This window comes from Rissa tridactyla, chromosome 2 (assembly GCF_028500815.1).
Source record: "Rissa tridactyla isolate bRisTri1 chromosome 2, bRisTri1.patW.cur.20221130, whole genome shotgun sequence".
Classification (NCBI taxonomy): Eukaryota; Metazoa; Chordata; class Aves; order Charadriiformes; family Laridae; genus Rissa; species Rissa tridactyla.
The window spans coordinates 119,106,057-119,129,639 of record NC_071467.1 but is presented as its reverse complement, the minus strand read 5'-3'; the positions used below and the strand labels follow the sequence as shown (position 1 = coordinate 119,129,639).

Here is a 23,583-nt window from a genome sequence, read left to right as displayed (position 1 = left end):
ATCCTTCTTCTCCACCTCCGGAATAAGGTGTCTCTACGGCCCCGTCTTCCCCCCCCCGCCGGACCGCCCTCCCCTCCGCCGCCTCACCCCGGCCCGGCCCGCCCTGCCTCCCCCCGCCGCGCCGCCGCCGCCGCCACGGCCTTGCCCCCCCCCGCCCGCTGCCTCTTTCCTACACTGCCGCTCTCTGTCTCCCTCCGCCCTGGGAGCCGGGCACTATTTCTCCTCCCCCTGCCCTGTGCGCTGGGTGCCTGTGGAATGCTGCGCGCTGGGCCCGGCCGCGGCGGCAGGATACAGCCGATCCCGGCGCTCACTATAAGAACCTCCTTGTGAGCGACGCCATTTTAAGCCTCTCGCTCGGTTCGGCGGCAGGAGCGGCAGCAGCGCTCGGAGCAAGGAGGGGGGAATCACTAACACTGCCGCCCCGTACCGTCGCCACCCGGGAGGGAGCGGCGGGGGCACCGCCGTCAGTGAAGAGCTGAGCGAGGAGGAGGAAGGAGACGGCGGCGGCAGCAGCAGCGGGGGAACAAGGAAGGAAAGACGGACCGGACCGGGATCGCCCGGGCGGCAGCAGCAGCAGCCGGAGCCTGGGGGGACCCTGTGCTCTCGCCTCCCTGCGACGTTAGTGCCACTTTTCTCCGGTGGGAACTTAAGGCGAGCCCGGGCCGGGACCACCCCCGCCCCCCTCCCTCAGGCGGCCACCGGTGCCCCGGGGCGGGCGGGAGCGGGCGCTGCGTCCCGCGGCCGTTGGGGGGGTCCAGGGTGTGCCCGGCGGCGAGGCGGGAAGGACGGGGCGGGCGGGGGACGCTGCCTGGGTGGGAGTGGGGGTGGGAAGGGAGCGGGGGTGGGGGAAGCAGGAAAGGAGGAGAGGGCTCGTGTTTTGGGAGGTCCGGACAGCTGCCTGGCTGCAGGAGGCGGCAGCTGCAGCTCCCGAGGTGTCTCTTGGGAAGCGGGTCCCAGGGCGAGGGGGTGGTTGCTGGGGGTCTGCGGGAGGGTGCGAGTCGCGGCCGCCCGGGTCTCCCTGGGTCTCTGCCCCCGCCTGCCTTGGCAGCCGAGGCCAGGGTACTTCCATGCCCCCCCCCCCTCTTTTTTTTTAAGGGGGGGGGGGGTGGTGGGAGGGTACTAACTCGCCGGTGGGCTGCAGACCACCGTCGGTGGTAGGAGGGGGAAGAGAGCAGGGGACGGGTTCATTTGTACCGAATGTAATTAACTATTCACGGTCACCGCAGTCAGCGGGAGATAACTAATGTGTTGCCTTGTGGGTTTTCGGTCTTAGTTGCAAGCCTATGTGCTGGGGAGGTTGTGCTGCTTCTGGGTGTCACCGAAATGAAGCTCCCCGGAGCTGGGAGCAATCAAATTAAGTTTTTAACACCCACGTTACCGGAGTCTTGTAGCGAATGACTTGGGCGGTGTGGGGGCTCGCATGCTGCAAGGGGAAGCGCCTGCCGCTTTCTATGGCGGACTGGGGGGGGAACGGACGGCGACTGCAGCCTCTCAAACTAACTGAGGTGTGTGAAGCAACTTGCTGTTACTCCCAGTAAGAAACAGGGCACTTGTTTCTGATTTCCCGTGGAACAGGGAGCTCCAGATACGTGTTTTCCCGAAAAGCTTAGTTCAGCTCTCTTTCATGCTTGATCAGTTGCTCCTGGGGCAGCGAGGTTTCTTAAATCTGGCAAAACCTTAAATTCTTCCCTAGCCAAAACTTGACTTAGGACACTGTGCGAATTCTTTCTGAATTTCTTCTCAAAAACCTCTACTGAAGATTATCCCTTTTGGTAAGAAAGGGCAGGCCGTGAAGGTACTATGGGCAACTTGTGACTTTAGGAATTGCAGTGTTGATCTTTGCAATCAGCTCCTTCTTGATCTCTTTCTCATGGAGCAGCCATTGTTCTGACACTCTGTATATTCCAGACATCTGTGGTTCTCCCATCCCCCAAAGTATGCAAGTGGTGAATGGAAAGAGGCTGGGCTGGTATGCTGAGGTCGATGGAAGGAAATCAAGGAGGGGTTTTAGTAAAACAGGATCTTTATGTGCTGATACTACATAGTAAAGGCAAAGATGAGAAAACTACCTGAAAGAGTATAGGGGTTTTCTTGATGTTAAGTTCAGACATACCAGAGAGCAACTTACCAATTATGATTTTGCTTCTGAATGACAAAAAGGTACTACTGCAAGGCTTTAAAACAGTGCAAAGGGCAAAACTTACTGGTGTTTATTGGGCCAAGTTATAATGTGAATTTCAGTAGCTGATAGTCCAGGAACCTAATGTTAATCTCACACTTTTAATAAAAATGTGCTGACAGCTGCAGGTATGTGGCTACTGTGTCAATTGTCTAATGGCTGGTATGGTTAAAAATGAGGCTACTTAGGTGTTCAGACAAGGCTTTAAGGCTCTTTAAATTCAGCATAAAATTCGTATCAAGTGTCTTGCTGTTCTGGGGTTGTTCTAAAGAAATGTCATATTTGCTTGGCTGTTAGTTCAGATATTTTCTGTTTAGGTTTAAACTGATATGCGTGGGAATGTTCATGTTGGTCTGTGGCCCATCATTTCAAAGAGTCTAGGGGAGAAATAAGTAAAAACATGTTGATGGAAAGGACAATGCAATGCACAATAGCTTCTAAAAGCAAGGATTTAATACAAAGTAAAGCTTGATTGAAAAAGTCAGTTCTTCAAATGTTGCGTTACAGCCTGAGTAAACCAAGCTTCCTTTTTCTTGCCTAACCAATAAATAGCCTGGGCTTGTTGCTTGATGTGTAGTCTATGAACTCTAGCATTTTGCTATGACTAGGTGGTGTGTCAGTAACTGGCTTATCAAATCTTGGACATGAAGCCTGGTTGCCCTTCAGATGGACAGTGGAAGGGATTAAATGGATGGTGGTCTTTCCCGACTTAACATCAGCAAAAACTCAAGTTTAACTCTTCAGAACCCAATACTTCAGAAAGTTAATTATTTTTTGTAAAGACAACAAGTTAGTACTAGTGGCCTTCTAAACTGATTTTTCAGTATTTTGAGGTGTAGAAGCCGAAGCAGCAAGAATGGGGCAGGAAACGTGGCTATTGTAAGCTTCAGTCAGTCTGAATGTGCAGTTGGAAACTCCTGGATAAGGGTGTTTCTGCAAAATATTGTTTAGTAGGCAGACTAGTGTGCAAATACAGCAGTAATCGGAATCACTCATGTTAATTCATAGATAAAGCTGGTAACGCAGGGGTTGTGGTGATCACGCAGTTGCTTGCAGCAAAACTTGTTCTGTGACTCTGGTAGACTGCATACCGTAGCAGGAAAATCAGGACTGACGTTACTTATCTTGAACATCGAACTTCATGAAGCCTGATAAAACTTTGTGAGAAACTGTGCGGGCTCTTGGGTCCTCACTGCGCACATTTGCCGGCTCTGAGCCCCCTGCCTTGCTGGATGACTGTGCAGTAACAGAGAAATGGCACTATCTTAACTTTGCAAAATTGTGCAGACTCCTTGGCAGTAAGTATTGCATAGGACTTTTCTTGTCTCTCTAGATAAAATGATTATCCTGATCAGATGGGCAGGGAAATATTGCTGAGTTAAGCATTGGAAGACTTGTTTTGGGGGTGCTTTGATGTCATGCACCAACTGAATTGGTTAGGCTTGCCAATGTAAGGTGGCCTGGCAGTGGTTAACTTTTAATATAGATTTCTGGCACTTGATTCCAAGGTAAAACTTACTGTAGTCTGTGATCAGGCCTTAGTCCAAGAAGGTAACGTCTTAATATCCTAGTGTTGTATGGCCTGTGTTGCCTCTTGTGAGAAGAAAGGAGCCAATAAAGTTTCTTGTGCTGGTAGGTAACTTGGAGTGGAAAGGAAGGAACTAATCACAACCTTATTCTGGCATTTCTGTGTGTATGGACCACCTTAATAAGGGTGAGCCGGTGAAAGGCATACCTGTAGCTTAACCTGCCTGCCCTTTTGAATCTGTTAACTCTGATTTCGTGTGAAAGCTAATGTGTCCTGTGCTTTTGTTGCTTTGTGAAGTATGGGTGCAGATGTTGCTTTACAGCTTTCATTACAGAAAAACTTTTTGTTAATGCTCCAAGTTGCTCTAGGAAACAATGTACACTGGCTGGATTAGTGTTGCAGAATAAAGTACTTGGTCTGTTACTTAATACTAAATCAACTTTGGAGCCTTGTTTATGGAATAAATTAATTCACTTAGAGGTTGAAAGAGTTAATCTAGTATTCGAGGTTGCTGCTTTTAAAAAGGTATTATGAGCTAGCTGGAAATCACTGGGGTTGGCAAATGCACAATGTGCACTGTAAGTATATTTGCTGGAACTAGCATTTCTGGGCTGACTTACTGTGCTAAATAGACTTGTATAAATTGGAGAAGTTTGCTAACTCTGCAGCAATTGTAGCAAGTAGTTCTGTCTTGTCCTGGCAACAATTCAGGTGCCCTCCAGTGGCCAGAAATCTTAACATCCTAAAGGTGCTGATAAATGCTGTTGCATTGTCAGTTTGCCTTAATTAAAAGTGAGTTGAAGAAACATCTTCTAGTGTCAGACTTCATTAGCATGTTTGTTGCTTAAGCAGTACTTTTTGGAGTATTGGTAAGTCTATACTGTAAATACATAGCTATTCTGACAAACAAGGAAAGGCAGCCACTTTCAGATCCATAAGTATTTCATTAGTGTCAGTGCAATTATGACTAATCACTCTGGTTTCTTAAACCATGGAGATTAATGTTTTAACATCCAAGTTCAGGGCTGGCTACATGGTTGCAGCCTAAGAAGAAACTAGATTATGGTTAGATACTTACTGGTTTGGAAGGGAGTTTGTTTCTTAAATCGTCACTCCATTCCAGCGGAAATGAAGGTTTTTAAGCTCTACACAGACTGCAGGAAAGGATAGTTCTGTAATACAGTGGCTGTCAACCTTCTCGTTAGTGATGTACGTGATCATGATAAAATTAAATGACTGTAGAACCATTAAGTATCTTTTTGACACTCAAAACTAAGTGGGCAGGAAGTTTGAGGGCTGGCAGTGGTTTGTTGCTGAACTTTTAGTGTTAAATGCAATGTGGTATAATATTAGTCTAAATTCTCATAGATTAAATGGTTGTGATGGCAGCTTTTTATGTGGCTAGGTAAGACTAAAGAACAATGTTTCATCCTGGCTACTGACATCTCTACTATAGACATCTTACTCAGTGAAAGTAGAGGCACATGGACCCAAAACTGTAAATTGGTGCAAGTTGATAGGTGAGTAATGCTTGTGAACTAAACCTTAGACAGAAACACTAGCTTATTCCTAACTGAGAAAGGCAGGACTACGTATAATGTAGATACCTAGCTGTGTCCTGCAAATAAGAGGTGGTAACTTTCTAAGCCGTGGTAATAAAACTGCAGCCATGAAGAGATACTCAAATGCAATGAATGCTGTGTGAAACCCTAATTTGCTTGCTGGTGACCAAAAGATCTCAAAGTAAATCCGTTGCTGAACAGAAGTGGCTTAGTAACTGTTTTGAGGTTACTTGCATGAGGCGGTGGTGCTTAGTTGGTCAAAACAATTAAGGCATAAGAGTAATTGGGTTGATAATCTTGTTATGAACTTAATGCAAGTTCATAAACTTGAAACTGTCATACCAGTCCTTTAATACTGAGCTGCAAACTGCTGTCAAAGGGTTGATATGTACATTATGTGGGGAAGATTATTACTTTTGCTCTCAAGCTGAATGTGTAACACCTGATTAGTAGTTGAAGCAGTTCCTCACTTCTCATCTTAAATGTTAAGATTATCATCAGCCCCTCTCTTGGACAGTGAAGAAGGATTTGTAGGTACTTGGACCCAATCTTACCTATTAATAAAATGATAGATTTTGCTAGTGTTGCAGTATACTTGCCAGTGAAAAGCTCTCTTAAACCATTACTTTCAAACATGATAATTTCTCTGGCAGCCTGAGCACAGCTGCTGCTTTATAGCTCATGGAAACAACCAGAGATTTTTATAGAGGACAAATAAACACCCAGTGCAGAAAGTGTAGCTCTCTTTGAGAAGATCACTTTATTTTCTTTGCAGATCTTATTAGAAGCTGCTGGTATACTTGCCCATGATTTTGAATATAAAGGATTGTGTTGATAGACCTCTTGCAACTCCTGATTGTTTCTCTAGGTAAAGGTCAAAATAACTGCTGGTGGATCCAAGCACTGTAACTTCTCTGAAGTGACAAGATCCAGTGCGGTGAGATTTCAGATGCTCTGGTATAAGTATGCTTATAAGTGGCAAAGAGTATGGGACTATGCGAAAAGGTGTGATCTTTACATTGCGTAGTATGCCCAGCCATGTACTGGCAGCCTTAGGCTCTGTCCAGCATCAAACAAAATTCTGTAGGGTACACTGACAGTTGTAAGAAATTATGGTGGTAGGTAACTGTTGCCAAGTACCTTTTGGCATCTCTAGGTGTCCTATTGATATATAATTTCCACTCGAGTTTCTCTAAAATGTCTGTCCTAAAGAGTAAAAGTACTGTGCATCAAAGGTATTAGAGAAACTTTATATGATATTGCCAGCTTCATTTTTAGGGAGGCTTCCTGGCAGGTTCTGAAGTTTGAAAGTTTATCTCCTAGAATGATTGTGCAGATCAGAGCCCAGGTGAACTTTATTACTTTTCTAGTAACTTAGCTGATGTGCTTGTTCTGAATTCTCCTCCAGGTTCTCATCGTTTTATAGATTAGTTATCTGAAGTATTTATTGGCTGACCACGGCTCTCGGACCAATGTTAACTGTTGCTTTATTGAAACTTCTAATGGGTTGCTTTTAAAAGGGTACTTAAACCTTAGTACCTGTGAAGACCCTGACTAATTGCACAAGCTGTTAGTGTAGAAATGCTGTGTTAGTTGCTCAGAATGCTGTGTTTCAGTGACATTCAATGCCCGAAGCTAAAAGACATCCTATCTAGCAGTGAAAACTCACGAAGTTTCTGATAAATCTTGTTACCTGAACTTTTGGTCAGTGGCTAAAGTTGCTCTTCAGTGATCGATTGCCACTTGGATAATAGGTAGTTTCATTCTGTACTTAGAGTGAGCAAAGCAAAATGTGGATCTTGTTACACTTACATTATAGTGTCAACCACACTTGAAACTTAATGAGTTGTCACAGTTGATCATTTGGCAAGCTGGCTAGGAAGTGTGATTCTTTGCTAGCCTGCTGTCCTTTTTGGGAGGAAGAGGAAAGTAAAACAGGTGAGTGTCCTGGAGCAGCAGAGCACTCCTAGTGCTCCAGTTCTAATGGAAGTGAAGTGTGGTAGAATAAACTTTACAGCCTTTCCCTCCCCTCTGCCATGTCTGCCTATGGCTGCCTGGATTCAAAGATGAACCTTATTTTCTGTCCTTGTAACCTGAGTCTTTCCTTCACTAGACATTTTTTTGAGAAATAAATTCACTTTTAATACAGCTAACCCAGTGTTTAAGTCTAGTCAAGATTACCAGATGCCTGCACTTGGTTCCATTAAGCAGTTGTAATCAAATTTCTTAAGAAAAGTCTAGTAAAACCAGAAATATTTGCATGCTGTTTGGTTTAGGTAATGAGCCTGTGAATAGAAACTCTACTCTGTGCTCTTAATTGCTCTTAGATTGCTGAGATGACTGAAAAGAGACAGGCATAACACTTTATTTTGTGATGTGGCATCAAATGAACTCTTATAAAACAAAACTTATAAAAGTTAGTGTAGGGAGGCTGCTTTGCATTCCTGTTATGGAAAGGAATTTTTAGATAATTTCTAAGGCAGGATACCAAGGCTGAAAAATCAGAAAAATTGATGTAACAGCAAACTGGGATTCCTGATGGGGGCGGGGGGGGGGGGGGGGAGTCGAAATGAAGCAGCAAAAAACAGTGGCTGAAAGCAGAGGTAACTTGTGGTGAGTGTTGGCAGATCTGTGTGTGTGCTGTCAAATACCCCTCTTCCACTTTAATTCTGTGGATTATCTAAGGCAGTTTGTTGCCTCTTTCAGCATGTATTAAGGATATTTAAAGCTTGGAAGTTAGAACCTGCTAATCTTTGAGAAAGGTCAGTTAAGCATTTAGGTTTCTTAATTTCCTAATATTTGATAGGAGGAACAAACTTTCAGGTGCTACTATTAAGAGATTCTAAAGAACAGCTAAGACTGTATATTCTGGGTTCAGAGTCAAACTTACTGTGATCTGATTAGCGAAATCTAAAATAGAACTTACTGTTGTTCGCAAGGCATCTTCTACCTTTCTGAAGACGTGAGTAGAATGCATTGCATTCTAGGTTGGATAAATTTGATCTGGATGGATTACATAGGATACTGAGTTTATCAGAGAGTTTATCACTTAGTGGTTGGAGGGAACAATGTTAAACAAATGTTGCTTGAGGAAATGACCAGAGCAGTTTTGTCATGAGTTAAAGTTTATGAAAGAGTTTGTTCTGTTGCAGTCTAGGATCAGTAAGCTGGATTTCAGTGTGGGTGTGTGCTGTGGCATGCTGGGTAAGATTCCTGTCACTATTGGTAGCTCTTAGTTTTCAGTAGAAGTGAAATAGTTGAGGTTGCTACTTCTTAGCACAACTTAATACAGTAACGCTGCTCTGGCTCTTGCTGTGACATATCTTCTGAGGTGGTAGGGAAGGCTACAGATGACTGTTTCTATCTTCTAACCTGAAAGAAGATAGAAATGTTTTAGAGTTGGGAAAACAGAAGCTTGTATCTTGCCTGGTTTTTTGTATGGTTTGACTTGTTTCCTTTTGGTGTTACATATTCTGTAAGTTACTTCCATTTACTCAGGATATCTTCAGATGGCCTATGACAAGATTTTCTTTTTTTATCCAGTAAGTTTTATATTCTGATTCCTGGTATAGATAATAAGATAAACCTCTATAGTCTCCAGAAATATCTAAGTGGTCTATTTCTTTGTTTAATGTGATAACTTACAGTCCTAAATCATTATTTGAGAGAAAATAGTTTCATAATAGTTCTTGTCCATCCAGGTCCTTAAATTGTTGATGTAAGGAAAGATTTGAAAAATTTCTTAATCCAGAAGTCACTACTGGTGAGTGACTAATTTGATAATAGTCAAGGCCTTCTAATGCCTGTATATAACTTTAACTTCAAAATAATCTTCACTCACCAAATACAGCTGTTCCTTACAGAGTTGACAAAGTGACTGAGGACTACAAATGCTGCTACTTCAGACAGAATGTGGGAATGCTGTTTAGTACTTGTTTTGTGGATATGGAATGTATTTAAGGAAAACTGTTGTATTTAATCTTATGTGGTACCTTTGTACAAGAAAGATTAAATTTTTTTAAAAATACAAGTCTTCAGAGTGAAACTCAAGCATGTTACCTGTTCCTACTTTAAAATAAAGTATATTCTGTTCATTGTGTAGAAAAATTGTAAACTCCAGTTGTCATTCCTACAGTAAGCTTCTAAAATCCCTTAACACACACAACACTGAACTTGTACTTTCAGGACTTCTTACTAATTTTGTAGAAGCATCTGTTACATGAGGGGCCTCCAAAATTACCTACAAAGCATGCTTTACCCCAGAGCTCCATAGAAGCCAGATAAAAATCCTCAGTTAAGTTTTGTTTAGAATATCTGTGAGGATATGGGAGAAGAGGACTTGATCCATGTTTGGGTAAGAAATAATTAGAAGTTTAAAACAGAGTTGTGGTAAAAATTCTTGAACTTGTTTACCCTTCAAAAAACTAAAGCTTTCTAAATTAAGACCTACAAGGCAAATGACAACCGTTTTAACTTCTGACATTATCACCTCCCTCCTTAATCCACAACTGGAACTGTCTAACTTAGAAACAATGCAAATACCCTGCATCATTACAAGTACTGTCCTTGTTTTCATTGGTGGATACGCAATCTATGGCTTCCTGTTAATCAGTTCAGTGCTATTCCTAAAGAATATTAAAGCAACTATCTCAGTTGGCTTGTGTCTTCATAAGACTAAAAGCAGTAGAAGTAGGCTTACTTGAGGCAGGAGTGCTTATAGCTCTGGGGTAGGTTAGACCAAACACTGCTTAAGGAGACAGGTCAGCCACTCATGCCTGAAAGAGCTTATACACCCTGGAAGCTTCTGTGATGTTTCCACTATCAGTATTGTCTTACTTAAAAGATTTCTCCCCACCATCACCCTCCTTCCTTTTCTAGAAAACAGAATAGTAACTTCCAGGATAAGATTGAATGTATTTCCCATATCTCCACTTGAAAACTAAGGCTAATTAGGAAGTTTCTGATATATTTCTGTTCTTGGGTCATAGAACTGAGTGCTGTGGTTATCAGGTGCTATTAGTTGTGGAACTGATGTGGGCTGTGTATTTTGGCTACTGACTCTTTGTAAAGCAGATACACAGCAATGTTATGGGCAGGCAGCTGCCTGAAACAAGACCAGTTATAAAATTAGACCCAAAGAATGCTTCCAGTAACACCTTGGTAGTGGTTGCAATAACTTTAGAGCACTTGAAGAAAAACTATTTTTCAGTACTTGTATGTAGATCATCAATGTTTTTAACTGCTGTAACTGTCAAAAGAAGATTAAGATCTGCCTGTTCTATGTAAGAAAACATGTCATTCAGCACTGATGGTTAAAGTGCAGTTGCTGTCCTAGATGAGACATAGAGAAACATATGAAAACATGGTCAGTAGACATGTTCCCTTTAAATAGATCATGGTGACTGCACGTGTCAGCTTTCACTTCTCATACAAGATTTAGTCGCATACTGCTCTCAAACAAAAGATTTCTGGAAGACGTGCAAAGTTTTTAAGTTTGACTTATTTTATGAAGGGAAGAGGGACTGTTTATCAGATCAGTCAGGTGTAATCTGAATCAATCTTAATGAAGAGATTCTATTAAGATTAAGGTAGTAACCTTGAAAGAAGATGGATGCATTTTTATTTAATACAAGCAGCAAATACGAGCTGTTTCATAGACTAACAAAATGGCTTAGCTGACAATGAAAATGGGTTTATCTTAGACAAACTGGCAGCAGAGGTGCAAATGTGCTGTAGTCTTGATATACCAGGCAGGTAAATATCGTGCTGATATTCACCTCCTCCCCAGGCAGGCTATTCTCACAGTTCTTGTCCTCTGTAAGACAGAGCAGAAGTAAACAATTCAGTATTCCCTGTGTCTAAGGGAGTTTTAACATCTTTAGAAAGAGAATCATCTAGGTTTTAGTGAAGCTGTTCAGAAATATTGTTGAGATTTCAGAAATGCTGTAGGTTTGTTGACTTCCTTGGCATGTGCCTAACTCTTTTCCACAATCAGAAGTTAATACCTAATTTTTTTTATTACCGTCAAAATACTCCTCCTCTTTTATTCCTTTGAAAACCAAGAAATTTTAATTACTTTCTGTATTAACTTCAAATTATTAGCTCATAAGCCTGCTAAGCTTGCAGAACCGTTTTTCTCAGTTTTTCAGAATTCAAATGCGAGTTTGGGACTGATGGTACACAACACAGTCTAGTGCAATGTCTTGCATTGCTCTTCGTATGAGGAATTTAATATCTATTTTAAAAAACACAGCCTCTGTTTAAACCTAAAGCTGCTGCTGCTTGCTAAACAAGTGGATAGTGTCATAGGGGAGGAGGAGGTTTTTAAGAAGTGAGCAGTCCCATAAGTCCTGGCAGCACATTCATATGAACTTCTGTATAACATGACGTTTATCAACATTCAAACCTGAATTCTGAGTACCAGGTAGCCTTTAAAAATAGTGAGGCTTACAGACGCTTGAAGTTATGCTAAAGTTTGTCCTCCTGTCTCTTTGTTAAGATCTGTATGACTGACCTTGACAATGTAATGTCGCTAGTCATATGTCCTCCAGTAAATTTGAATAGGAGTTCAATTTAAAGGGAGCTGGTATATAGTTCATGGTTGAAGACTACAATTATCCTAGCAGAGTTTGGTTGTTGTTTTTTTTATTTTTCTTTTGTTTCCATTCCCCCACCACCTCGCCCCCACCTGGCATGCATTGATCCAGTTTCTGTTAGGGAAATGAACACCACAAACATCTCTACCTAGTTGTAGCAGTTAACCTTGTCAGTTACACACAGGAAGACAAGCCAGCAGCTTGTCTGGGCTCAAGTTTACTCCCTCGTAAAACGAGAAGAGAATGGGAAGGAAAATATGGGCGAACATCCAGTTACAGAAACCCTAAAACCAAACAGAATGTACCCCTGTTTCTTGGCTGCAGTTAATTTTGAACTCTTAGGATTAAAACCAATTTCCTGATCTAAATAAAAAAATGCTACGTGGAATTTCTGGGGGGTTACAGGTGAATGAAACGCAGATTAGGATGTTAGAAACTTTCAGGTGCACCTCACGGGCTGACCTAAGGTCAGCATTTCAAAGACAAAATATCTGACTGATAATGCAGTTCTGAACACTTCATTCAGTGTTATTCATTCCTATTTTGTACGTGTTCTTCAACTTTGTTTTGGAATAGTGTTTTAGTTCAGTGGTGAGTCTGGTCTTTTTGATTGTACCAAATGGTACAGCTGATCTCTTCAGGCTGCTGAAATTGAAATAACTATTTCAGAGTGCAGTTGCTGTAGGCCAGCTGCCTTTATTCATGCATAATTTAATAGTGGAAGGAAATTATAAACGTCGTTGCCAAGCCCCTCCCCATTGCATATTTGAATCTGAGGTGGTAGTAGCTATCTCAAAGCATAGTCAATACTCTTGGCTGGTGAATCTACCAGTATGTTAACTTCCAAACTAGCTTGGTGATCATTTTTATTAGCAACCTCCTGATAGGAGGAGGCAAGAAAGGTTGCAATAAAAATAGATCTTCTTTTGTACTAAGCATATTGCGAATCACAGCAGTTAGATCTTGCCTATTTTTCTGTTGCAAATGTTACATCTGATTTACAGTGAGGATTAGGGGGAAAATTTGCAAAAATGCAAATTTTACTTTTAGTGCTATTCAACTTTCTGTTTGGAAGGTGTTAGTGGGGCTGACAAAGTCATGCATAAGACCTGCAGGGAGCGATCGAGCTTTTGTATAGGCACTTCCTCCAACTTAGCTACTCAGAGGAATTTTTGCATTAATGGTGGACTGACAGCATGACGTAGTTTTTCCTTCCCCTTACCACTGCTACTCCCAAACTCCTAACAGCACGTTGGGAGAGTGCAGTGTTCAAGGGACTGGAAAAACATGGTTGTACTGTGAGTGCAGACTGAGGAGTAGATTGGACTGGCCAGTCTCTTCCAGGCTGTGAAGTAGGACTGGTTTAGGGACCTAAGTGTTTCCATCTGCATAGCAGGGTTCTTACTGTATGCTGTGTTATGTCTTAAATCAGCTCAATGCTGCTTTGCTGCAGATGCAGATCTACTGTCCATTTTAAAAGCGCCGGGGAACGGTTGCTGCCAAAAGTTGTGGGAGTGCGGAGTCAGGACAAACAGCACTGGCATTTGCAAAGCGAAGTAACAAGTTTGCTCAGGAGCTGCTGGAGTATCCTGCAGCTGGCTCAGAGACAATGAAATACAAGCTTGCCTCAGAGTTGCCTATCCTATTCAGTGAGACTCTTGAAACTGCAGGCCTGTCTTCTGTTTAATTATGATTTTCTAAAAGCTGCTCCTGAAGGAAACTCTTAAACAGGAAAATCAGTCTTTACACAAATACAGGGTCAAATGGACTTTGTTCTCCTGACACAGTACTGCAAACCTGTCCTTTAAAGAGATTAGTGGCTTGCCTTTACTTCATTGTCTAGGAATGTTTTGATCAGCATAGCTCTAACACCTAACAGCACACTGAAAGCTGATTGCTGGAAGAGATGGTTTTGCTCACTGCACTAGTTACCACTACAAATGTTTCTGCTTGGCTAGCTCCCAGAATAGGCTGTCACCAGCTCTGTGTCTGTGCTGAAAACAGCGTTGGACTGCGGGGGGAAGGGGAGCAAATGAAATAAAAGTATGACAGCTTGAGTGACCCGTTGTGGAGCTGTAGCCTCAAGTTTCTCTTTTGGAGTTAGCGAAGAGATGGATACAGATTTATGGTACAAATACTTCCGTACTGCTTAGTGATATCAAATGGAGGTACGTACTGAAGATTTTGATAGGGCGTTTGATTGTATTTCAGCCTCCTGCCCCCAATTATCTTGGTTTTCGCCCCCTCAAAAAGAAGACAGTTTGGTGATTTAGTGTGAGCAACTAAAGGAGAACATTTGTTTATAAGTTCTTTTTCAGTTCAATTTTCAGTTTAGCGTCAAGTAAGAGTATTTTGTGTAACAAGAAACTTTTCTTCTTGTGGTACAGGAAAGGAATAAAGGAGGAGGCTCAATTATAACTCTTCAGTCTTTGTACCAGTGAAATAACAGCTGCTTGCATTAAATGGTCATTTCAGCTTTTCCTGTTGTAGCTCTGTATCAAACAGTTTTGCTAGTATCTTAAGAGTAGTTGTCTTTGAGAGAAATGAGGAAGTCTGATGTTTAGCCCTTGTCTTTGTGGCATGTCCAAGCTGTGGAATTTAATGTCTGGGCTTCATCTCATGCAAGGATAGAGAAGTAAAAAATGGCTCTATCATGGTCAGTCTTCAGTTCTTTTTCTTTTGCAGTTTAAGAGGAGAATATATATCTTACATATAGTCTGCCAGAAAAAATCTGGGTGATACATCTCATTCTTTAGTGTCTCCGTCCATGGGGGTTTGCTAATTAGTATTTGAATATACTCACTGTAGTAATGAAATGGCAAGATGTGTGAAGTCTTAGTTTGCAATTCTAGTGTTCTAATACGAAATTCTGTCTTACTAGCTCTGATTGGTGTTTAAGAAGTTCTAACTTTGCTCTTTTTTAGGGTCTCTGAAAGGCAGCAAGAAAGAGTTCTGGGAGCACAACAAGGAACATGGCAACCCAAGGTATATACTGCATCACAGTTCCTGTTATTAGAATCTTGCAGTTCTAATAAGGAACAGTTGCTCCTTACTCCCCTTTTTTAACTTGTTAAAGTCACTTGGATTGAATAATGTCTGCTCTGCTACAGTGATTAATAACTTACAACTGGAACTCAAACCTGCAAATACGTTTGTCATCGTAAGCATTTTGGGTCCCTTAAGTACAGTCAAGTACCTAATCATAGTATGTGGAAAAAGACTAAGATGGTCACAATAGCAGTGATTGCCCTGTCTGATATTCGGGCTTATAGACGTCTGCACTGGTTCGACTTAAAGCCTCCATTTAAAACTGCTCTCTCGCTTCCAGTGCTACCTCTGCTGGACTGAGATAGTTGTTTATAACGCTTTATTTTCATTTAAAATCTGTGTCATCTCTTGAAGGATTAATACATGCTGGAGTAATTGAACTAAACTTAATTGTTCAACAATGATTTCTTACAGCTGACTTGATGGAGTTGGATATGGCAATGGAGCCAGACAGAAAAGCAGCAGTCAGTCATTGGCAGCAACAATCATATCTGGACTCTGGTATCCATTCCGGTGCCACAACAACTGCTCCCTCCTTGAGTGGCAAGGGAAATCCTGAAGAGGAAGATGTGGACACGACACAAGTCTTGTATGAGTGGGAGCAGGGATTCTCTCAGTCCTTCACCCAGGAGCAAGTTGCTGGTAAGGCCTTTTCTATTACACTGGTTTGCTTAGACATGCAGCTTAACAATACAGAAACCTAAATACTGAATTATTACCGATCTAGAAGATGGTCTTTTTATTCTTAGTTTGAGGTAATGATTTACCTTGTTTTTCAGATATTGATGGCCAGTATGCAATGACTAGGGCTCAGAGAGTGCGTGCAGCTATGTTCCCTGAAACGCTGGATGAAGGAATGCAAATCCCATCCACGCAATTTGATGCTGCTCATCCAACTAATGTGCAACGCCTGGCTGAGCCATCCCAGATGTTAAAACATGCTGTTGTTAATTTGATAAACTACCAAGATGATGCTGAACTTGCAACTCGTGCAATCCCAGAACTGACCAAACTGTTGAATGATGAGGACCAGGTCAGCATTTTCTCTCCCTCGGTGTAACTTGCTTGTGGGGCTTCTTCAGCGACCTTAAAACTAAAACTTTTCTTCAAATGTTTTTGTAGGTTGTGGTGAACAAGGCTGCAGTTATGGTTCATCAGTTATCCAAAAAGGAAGCATCTCGCCATGCTATTATGAGATCTCCTCAAATGGTATCTGCTATTGTACGTACCATGCAAAATACAAACGATGTGGAAACAGCCCGTTGTACTGCAGGTACACTACACAATCTCTCACATCACCGTGAAGGCTTGTTGGCAATCTTCAAATCAGGAGGCATCCCTGCTTTGGTTAAAATGCTTGGGTATGTGGACTACTAAGACAGTACTTCTGTTTTTTTTCAGTTGCTACTGGTAGGTGCAGGTATTCATGAGGTTTTTTCCTTCCTTAGGTCCCCAGTGGACTCTGTGCTGTTCTATGCCATTACAACTCTTCACAATCTCCTGTTACATCAGGAAGGAGCCAAAATGGCTGTCCGTCTTGCTGGTGGGCTGCAGAAAATGGTTGCCTTGCTCAACAAGACGAATGTCAAATTCTTGGCCATCACAACGGACTGCCTTCAGATTTTAGCGTATGGCAATCAAGAGAGTAAGGTAAGTGCCTCTGCTCTTAAAGCACTTAAAATGAGCAAGCTTGCTATGAATGGCCTAACAGCTCCTCTGTACTGATCTTCTTATTATGAATCTTCAGCCATGTTGGGCTTTTGCCAGTCAGTCCTGACCTTGTAAGGGGTGAGGGACGCAGGAGTTATTTTGCGGAAATGCAGTCATGCTTATAGCGAGACTGCAAAACTTACTGACCTGACCAGCAGATGTGAACAGTTTTTTAGAGATCTGTAACCTATGGTGGGTGTAAGTCAGCAACAATTACTTCCTGCTGACAAGCACAAGAACTGACAGATAAATGTTATTTTTGCTGTCTTTCAGCTGATTATTCTGGCAAGTGGTGGACCCCAGGCGCTAGTAAATATAATGAGGACCTATACTTACGAGAAACTATTGTGGACCACAAGTAGGGTGCTGAAGGTGTTGTCAGTCTGCTCCAGCAACAAACCTGCTATTGTTGAAGCTGGTAAGTACCTTGTACCCATGATAATTTACAAAGCTATATGGTACTGCAGGATCGGTGCGTTTCACACAAGAGCAGAAGCTGCCAGCATAAAAAATTGCACTTGGATTGGTCCTTCAGTCCATAACTAGTTTTGGAGGCCTTTAGTATACAGAAGTATAAAAGTCAGACTGTTTTGTGTAAGTCTTCTATGTTGTTAGCTGGATAGCTTAGTGCCTTAGCGTTGTCAGAATGGTCCCCTTAGAATATGCATACATTTAGAAGGTCTCCAGTGTCAAAAAAGAATCTCAGGGTTTTCTTCTATGTGATGAAAAGGTTAGGGCCTAGCCATAAATGCCACGAAAGAGCCAGAAGCTTGTGAGATACACATTCAGACTTTAAGGAAGAGAAGGACCTGACTGTTTACCAGATGAGCATCTGAGTAATGGTGTCAAATCTGTACCATCTTCTAGGTGGGATGCAAGCTTTGGGACTCCACCTCACAGATCCAAGCCAGCGTCTTGTCCAGAACTGTCTCTGGACTCTGAGAAATCTGTCAGATGCTGCAACAAAGCAGGTAAATGGTTTTTCTAAGGGATCAGGGTCAAAAGTCAACATAGCGGAAGAGGAGAGACAAATTTTTCTTCCTTCTTTTTCTGCAGGAGGGAATGGAAGGCCTTCTAGGAACTCTTGTTCAGCTTTTAGGATCAGATGATATTAATGTTGTGACTTGTGCTGCTGGCATCCTTTCTAACCTTACTTGCAACAATTACAAGAACAAGATGATGGTGTGCCAGGTTGGTGGCATTGAGGCTCTTGTGCGCACAGTTCTTCGGGCTGGAGACAGGGAAGACATCACAGAACCTGCTATTTGTGCGCTCCGTCACCTCACCAGCAGACATCAAGAAGCTGAGATGGCTCAAAATGCAGTACGTCTCCATTATGGACTCCCAGTGGTGGTTAAACTGTTGCACCCGCCATCACACTGGCCTTTGATCAAGGTAAATAATCCTTCACAGCTTTCAGGGTTGAAAACTCCTGCTTTTTTAAATGTAACTTTAACTGTGAAAAGTTGTTTCCAAAGTGTTGGGGAATGTAACTTGTCTGATGGGAAAGTTGCTTCAATTGGGCAACCTGGCTCGCCATCTCCTAGTGATTAAAGCATTTGGGATCAACTGATGGGAAAAAAATAAAAAAGGGAACCTCTAACAGCAAGCGCACCCCCCCCCATGCTCTTTTATTTCCCCCTTCCTTTCTTAACTGTAGGCTACTGTTGGTTTGATCCGCAATCTTGCTCTCTGTCCTGCAAACCACGCCCCGCTGCGTGAACAAGGTGCTATTCCAAGGCTAGTTCAGTTGCTGGTTAGAGCACATCAAGATACCCAGCGACGTACTTCTATGGGTGGGACACAACAGCAGTTTGTGGTAAGTGTCCACCACTAACTAAAGTTCCGTCCGTTCTGTAAAACTTGTCCCTAAAACTCCTCATTTATCAGTGTGCCTCAGTCATGTGTTGTTTGGTCTACATAGCTGTTGTCTTATCATTGTCTCTAATTCATATTATTATTCTCTTGGCATGCTCGTAATTCTATCTCAGCAGGCCTGAAGCTGTTCTTTAAATAAGTAACTAAATAATAATGCCTAAATCTTGGTTCTGATTTTACTTAGACCATTTAATTCTGAATGCTGTAGATAATAGAAATACGGGTTTTTCTTATTTTGGCAAGGCAAGTATTCTCTACCAGGAAACCAGAACCACCTCATCCCTCAGAAGTACAGGTTTAAGAACGCTCTCTCAGCTTATTTTCAAGGGTGCTTAGAGCTGGAAAAATAGTGAGGAGTTATACGGGCTCTGTACTTGTTACCTGTTTAGATGCCAGGTCAGTGTGGCAAGATTGGTCTTGATTTTTTTTTGCCCGTTAAATGCATTAATGAAGGGAAGGTTGCCTCAGCATGGGCAAATGGAAGCAATACCTACTAGTACAGATGTGTAATTAATACTTGCAGAGGCAGGAAGGGGCCTCTTCATTACTTGTGACCACTGTTTCAAACTTAGTAAACTGCCAAGCTAATTGTTCTTGGGGAAGAAAAGCCAGCGTTGTCAGACATGAAGTTTATAATGAACTGAAATAAAAATGAGAACACTGGGAGGAGTTCCACTGAGATGCTTCTCTTACTGAATGTAGGTGGCTAAACTGGGCCAGCTCCTAGCAGGGATGCTAAGTTTGAAGGCCAGCAGTAGATAGAGGGTGTGCGCAGGGACAAGTTTTAGTTGATTTGTTGACAGGGTGATCAGGTTTTTGACAGTCATTTTAGAAGATAGCACACAATATCTCAACTTCAAACAATGCCTTTTTTTCCCTTAACTAGGAGGGTGTGCGTATGGAAGAAATTGTCGAGGGCTGCACTGGAGCCCTGCATATTCTTGCACGCGATGTTCATAATCGAATCGTAATCAGGGGTCTAAATACCATTCCACTATTTGTGCAGGTAAGTAAGAGCTCAAGACAATGCTATAGTACGTACTAGAAAAACGAGTAAAATGGCTCTTACGCTTCCTTGGTAGAACTGCTAAGTCAGATTGTGCTGAAGAGCTCGTTTCAAGCTGAAGAGCTGAAGAAACCCTTGTGTTTTGGTTGCAGTTGTTGTACTCTCCCATTGAGAACATCCAGAGAGTAGCTGCAGGTGTACTTTGTGAACTGGCTCAAGACAAGGAAGCCGCTGAAGCAATTGAGGCTGAAGGTGCAACTGCCCCCTTAACAGAACTGCTTCATTCTAGGAATGAGGGTGTTGGTAAGTGAACTTAAAAGATAGGTTTCACATTTGTGTTAGAAAAGTTGCTAGAAGACTCGATCTCTACTAAAATCACTCTTCCTTTCGATAGCAACATACGCAGCTGCAGTGTTGTTCAGAATGTCTGAGGACAAACCACAAGACTATAAGAAGCGACTTTCGGTTGAATTGACAAGCTCTCTGTTCCGGACTGAGCCGATGGCTTGGAACGAGGTGAGTTATGTCTTTGTATTCATGGTTCCTCGGGGAAACCTTGCTTCCAAGTCCTCTCTCCTTCCAGTATGAAGTGTAGAAGCCATCAGTGATCTGGCCCAGCTTTACACATGGCTGTACCTTTTTCACTCGCTCCACATGTTCAGGTTCAGTGAACCTGTGGCAAGCGGCCTTAGAGCTGCTTCTTCCCTTGCAGATCGGAAGAGTCCATTCTCTACTGCTGTTAAAGTTTATTATTCTTATTATGCTCAGTGGCGTGCAAAGCTGTATAGAAGAACTTTGCACATAATGAACTCTGAGTGCAAAAATTGAGTGATGTGAGGGAAGCATAAGCATAAAGCATATCCTGTGAGCCTTCTATTGGGCAAATGATGTAGGACTAGTAATCTTGGGGAGGGGATGCAACTTCTGTTCTCCTTAGAATTGAGCTTTCAGACTTGTGTATGTTTGCAGGCTTGATTATCTCACATTCCCTTTTTTCATGCTTAAAGGGACACACAGTGAATGGCGACTGAAAACAAGCTGTGCACTTGGAGTATGGGGAAGGTTTCACTAAGTCTGTCTTCCCCTAGATTCTTAAGATTCAGAAGCCCAGCTTGTCTTACCTTGTATGTATTTACTAAGTAAAGGACAGTAGCCCTTGACTTGTAGTATTTCAGTGCTCAGTCTTCTGTTTTCCTAAAATCTGTATCTACCACAATAATGTGGGAAAAAAGCTAAAATGGAGTATCTCTTTGAAGTTGGAGTTACGTGATTACACTACAGACTGGCCAATTACTTCTGTAATTGGACAAACTGGGGGAGGTCCCTTCAGAACTCTTAAACGCTCTATTGCTGGCTCAGGAGTCTCTGAACAGCTGACTTGCAGGAGCTGTGCAGGTGTACCTGAGGAGGAGAGTGTTCCTAGTGCCCCATCTTTACCGGTCCCAAACAGAACCCTCCTTCCAGTGATCTGTGGATTCCTCTGCCTAAATCTGGCTGTTACATATTGGATGCAGATGCTTGGCTAAAAAGGCATTTCATGTTCGCAGAAGGACCATGCTGCAGTGCTCGCTGCAGAAGAGCTGCTAAACAGGGAACTGGGGCAAGCTTCAAAACTTTTTAAACTCACTCAGAATTACTAGTGCTGGCCCAAAGACCTGACATTAAAACTGTTTTGTAATTTTTTGTGTACATCCAGACAGCGGATCTCGGACTTGATATTGGTGCCCAGGGAGAACCTCTTGGATACCGCCCAGATGGTACGTCTCCTCCGTTCCCCTTGACTAAATTTAGGTTGGACGAAGTCAAGTCATAGATTTTAAAGGAGAACTGCAAATGAGTGAAGAGTGAATTACTCTTCGGCAAGGTATTGCAAATGGACAGGCAGATGGGGAACTGCCAGTTCAAATAACCAGTTTCTGCAACCCCACTGGCAGCACTGAAATGGGAGCTGTATGAACGTGCAAAACTGGCGTCTCTTGTCTGAGTCTTGTGGGAGAATCTCCCGCTGAGCTGTTGTTTCCAGAAATCTTTTAAATCCTTTACAAATGGACTTGACAATTCCAATAGTGCAGTTTTTCTTTAAAACAAAAGCTGGTATTGAATGTATTAGTCTGTAAGTGTCTATAGACTTGAACGCTAGCCTTTCCCTCAGGATTCTAAGCTATTTTTGACTAGTCTTTCAGAAGCAAGTCTACAGTCTTGGAGCCTCGTTTTGCTGCAGTATTGTTGAATTTTAGTACTGTTGATTGTGCAGACTAATGGCTTGGCTGGAATCTGCTCGTGCTTCTGACTGCAGTGTGCTTTGTCTGCAGAATCGTACTGGAAGGCTGTTCTGAACAATGGAACAGCCATTAAGGGCAGGCAACAGATTGTTTTGAACTTGGCTGAACTAGAAAAAAAATTAGATGGCTACAAAGATCTTCTCACACACTGATACTTGCAGCTTCTGATGCATCTAACATCTGTTAACATTATGCTTTTTTTCCCTCTGCCACCTTTAACTTTCTTAGATCCTAGCTACCGTTCTTTCCACTCTGGCGGATACGGTCAGGATGCCTTGGGTATGGACCCTATGATGGAACATGAAATGGGTGGCCACCACCCTGGTGCTGACTACCCAGTTGATGGTCTGCCAGATCTTGGCCATGCCCAGGACCTTATGGATGGGCTGCCTCCAGGTGACAGTAATCAGTTGGCCTGGTTCGATACTGACCTGTAAATCATCCTTTAGGTAAGAAGCTCCAACCTTGAATTTAAAAACAAAACAAAAAGAGAAAAACAGATGACTGGACTGAGGACTTGGTTGGCAGGGAGGGATTGGCTCAGTTGGGTCCCGGTGTGCCAGAATACCGAATAAACGCTCTGGAAACACACGATCAGTACACTCCAAACTGACTTCTGCCGTGAAGCGTGGAAGTAATTAACTGTAATGTCTTGTGCACTGGCTTCATGCAGTCTTAATGTGTGAAAACAGCCCTTTACTCAGGAACGCTGACACCTGTTTTTTTTCTCTTTGCAGCTGTATCATCTGAATGAACTTGCATTGATTGGCCTGTAGAGTTGCTGAGAGGGCTCGAGGGGTGGGCTAGTATCTCAGAAAGTGCCTGACACACTAACCAAGCTGAGTTTCCTATGGGAACAATTGAAGTAAACTTTTTGTTCTGGTCCTTTTTGGTCGAGGAGTAATAATACAAATGGATTTTGGGAGTGATTCAAGAAACGAAGAATGCACAAGAATGAATTGCAAGATGGAATTTATCAAACCCTAGCCTTGCTTGTTAAAAATTTATTATTTTTTTTAAATCTCTGTAATGGTACTGACCTTGCTTGCTTTGGAAGTAGCCTTTCTTTTCGCAGTAATTGTCGTTAGTTTTTTTTAAAGTCTCTCGTAGTATTAAGTTATAGTGAATATGCTACAGCAGTTTCTAATTTTTAAGGATTGAGTAAAGGTGTAGAACACTAATTCATAATCGCTCTAACTGTATTCTGAATAAAGTGTAACATTGTGTAGCCTTTTTGTATAAAAAACTAGACAAATAGAAATGGTCCAATTAGTTTCCTTTTTAATATGCTTAAAATAAGCAGGTGGATCTATTTCATGTTTTTGATCAAAAACTTTATCTGGGATATGTCTGGGTAGGGGCCAGTAAGAACTGTTTATTTGGAACCTTGTATTGGACAGTTTACCAGTTGCCTTTTATCCCAAAGTTATTGTAGCCTGCTGTGATACAGATGCTTCATGAGAAAAATGCAGTTATAAAATGGTTCAAAATTAAAGTAAACTTTTAATTCGCTCTGTGTCAAATTATTTCAGATCATAAAGTATATTGGTGTGTGGCATGCTTTAGGCTGGGCTGGCCAGTAAACGAGTGACAGATGCTGTCTTTACAAGTTACCTGAAAATTGTCCTGGAATTGCACAACAACTTCAGTACTTCAGAGGAGGAAGCCGAGAACCCGTTACCTCTGTTGTACCCCTAAGGAATAGTTACCTCTGATACTGGAATAGCAGCAGAAAGTGAGAACTGCCCATTGCTCAGCTCTCTTCAGGTGTGCACTGTCATTAGGGGCAGAGGA

At 42.4% G+C, this 23,583-nt stretch overlaps 1 protein-coding gene across 3 annotated transcripts; it reads left to right on the top strand.

Annotated features, from left to right (window-relative positions):
- Positions 1 to 233: 233 nt before the first annotated feature.
- CTNNB1 (catenin beta 1) lies at positions 234 to 23,299 on the top strand. Of its 3 annotated transcripts, none has more exons than XM_054190821.1 (16): positions 234 to 638; positions 14,790 to 14,850; positions 15,328 to 15,555; positions 15,693 to 15,946; positions 16,036 to 16,274; positions 16,362 to 16,563; positions 16,897 to 17,041; positions 17,491 to 17,594; positions 17,680 to 18,018; positions 18,284 to 18,442; positions 19,388 to 19,507; positions 19,660 to 19,810; positions 19,902 to 20,023; positions 21,204 to 21,264; positions 22,018 to 22,238; positions 22,527 to 23,299. In XM_054190821.1, exons 2-15 carry the CDS (start codon positions 14,838 to 14,840, stop codon positions 22,224 to 22,226), a joined length of 2,346 nt encoding a protein of 781 aa, XP_054046796.1. In that variant the 5' UTR covers positions 234 to 638; positions 14,790 to 14,837; the 3' UTR covers positions 22,227 to 22,238; positions 22,527 to 23,299. The 3 variants fall into 3 exon arrangements, with proteins under 3 accessions (XP_054046796.1, XP_054046797.1, XP_054046795.1); XM_054190820.1 differs by having other exon boundaries at positions 236 to 618; XM_054190822.1 differs by lacking the exon at positions 22,018 to 22,238 and having other exon boundaries at positions 234 to 618.
- The last annotated feature ends 284 nt before the right edge of the window (positions 23,300 to 23,583 follow it).

Coding starts and splice junctions, on each gene's coding strand:
- CTNNB1 (XM_054190821.1), top strand. Junction 16,564..16,896: donor ATGGCAATCAAGAGAGTAAG/GTAAGTGCCTCT, acceptor GCTGTCTTTCAG/CTGATTATTCTGGCAAGTGG. Junction 18,019..18,283: donor CACACTGGCCTTTGATCAAG/GTAAATAATCCT, acceptor TCTTAACTGTAG/GCTACTGTTGGTTTGATCCG.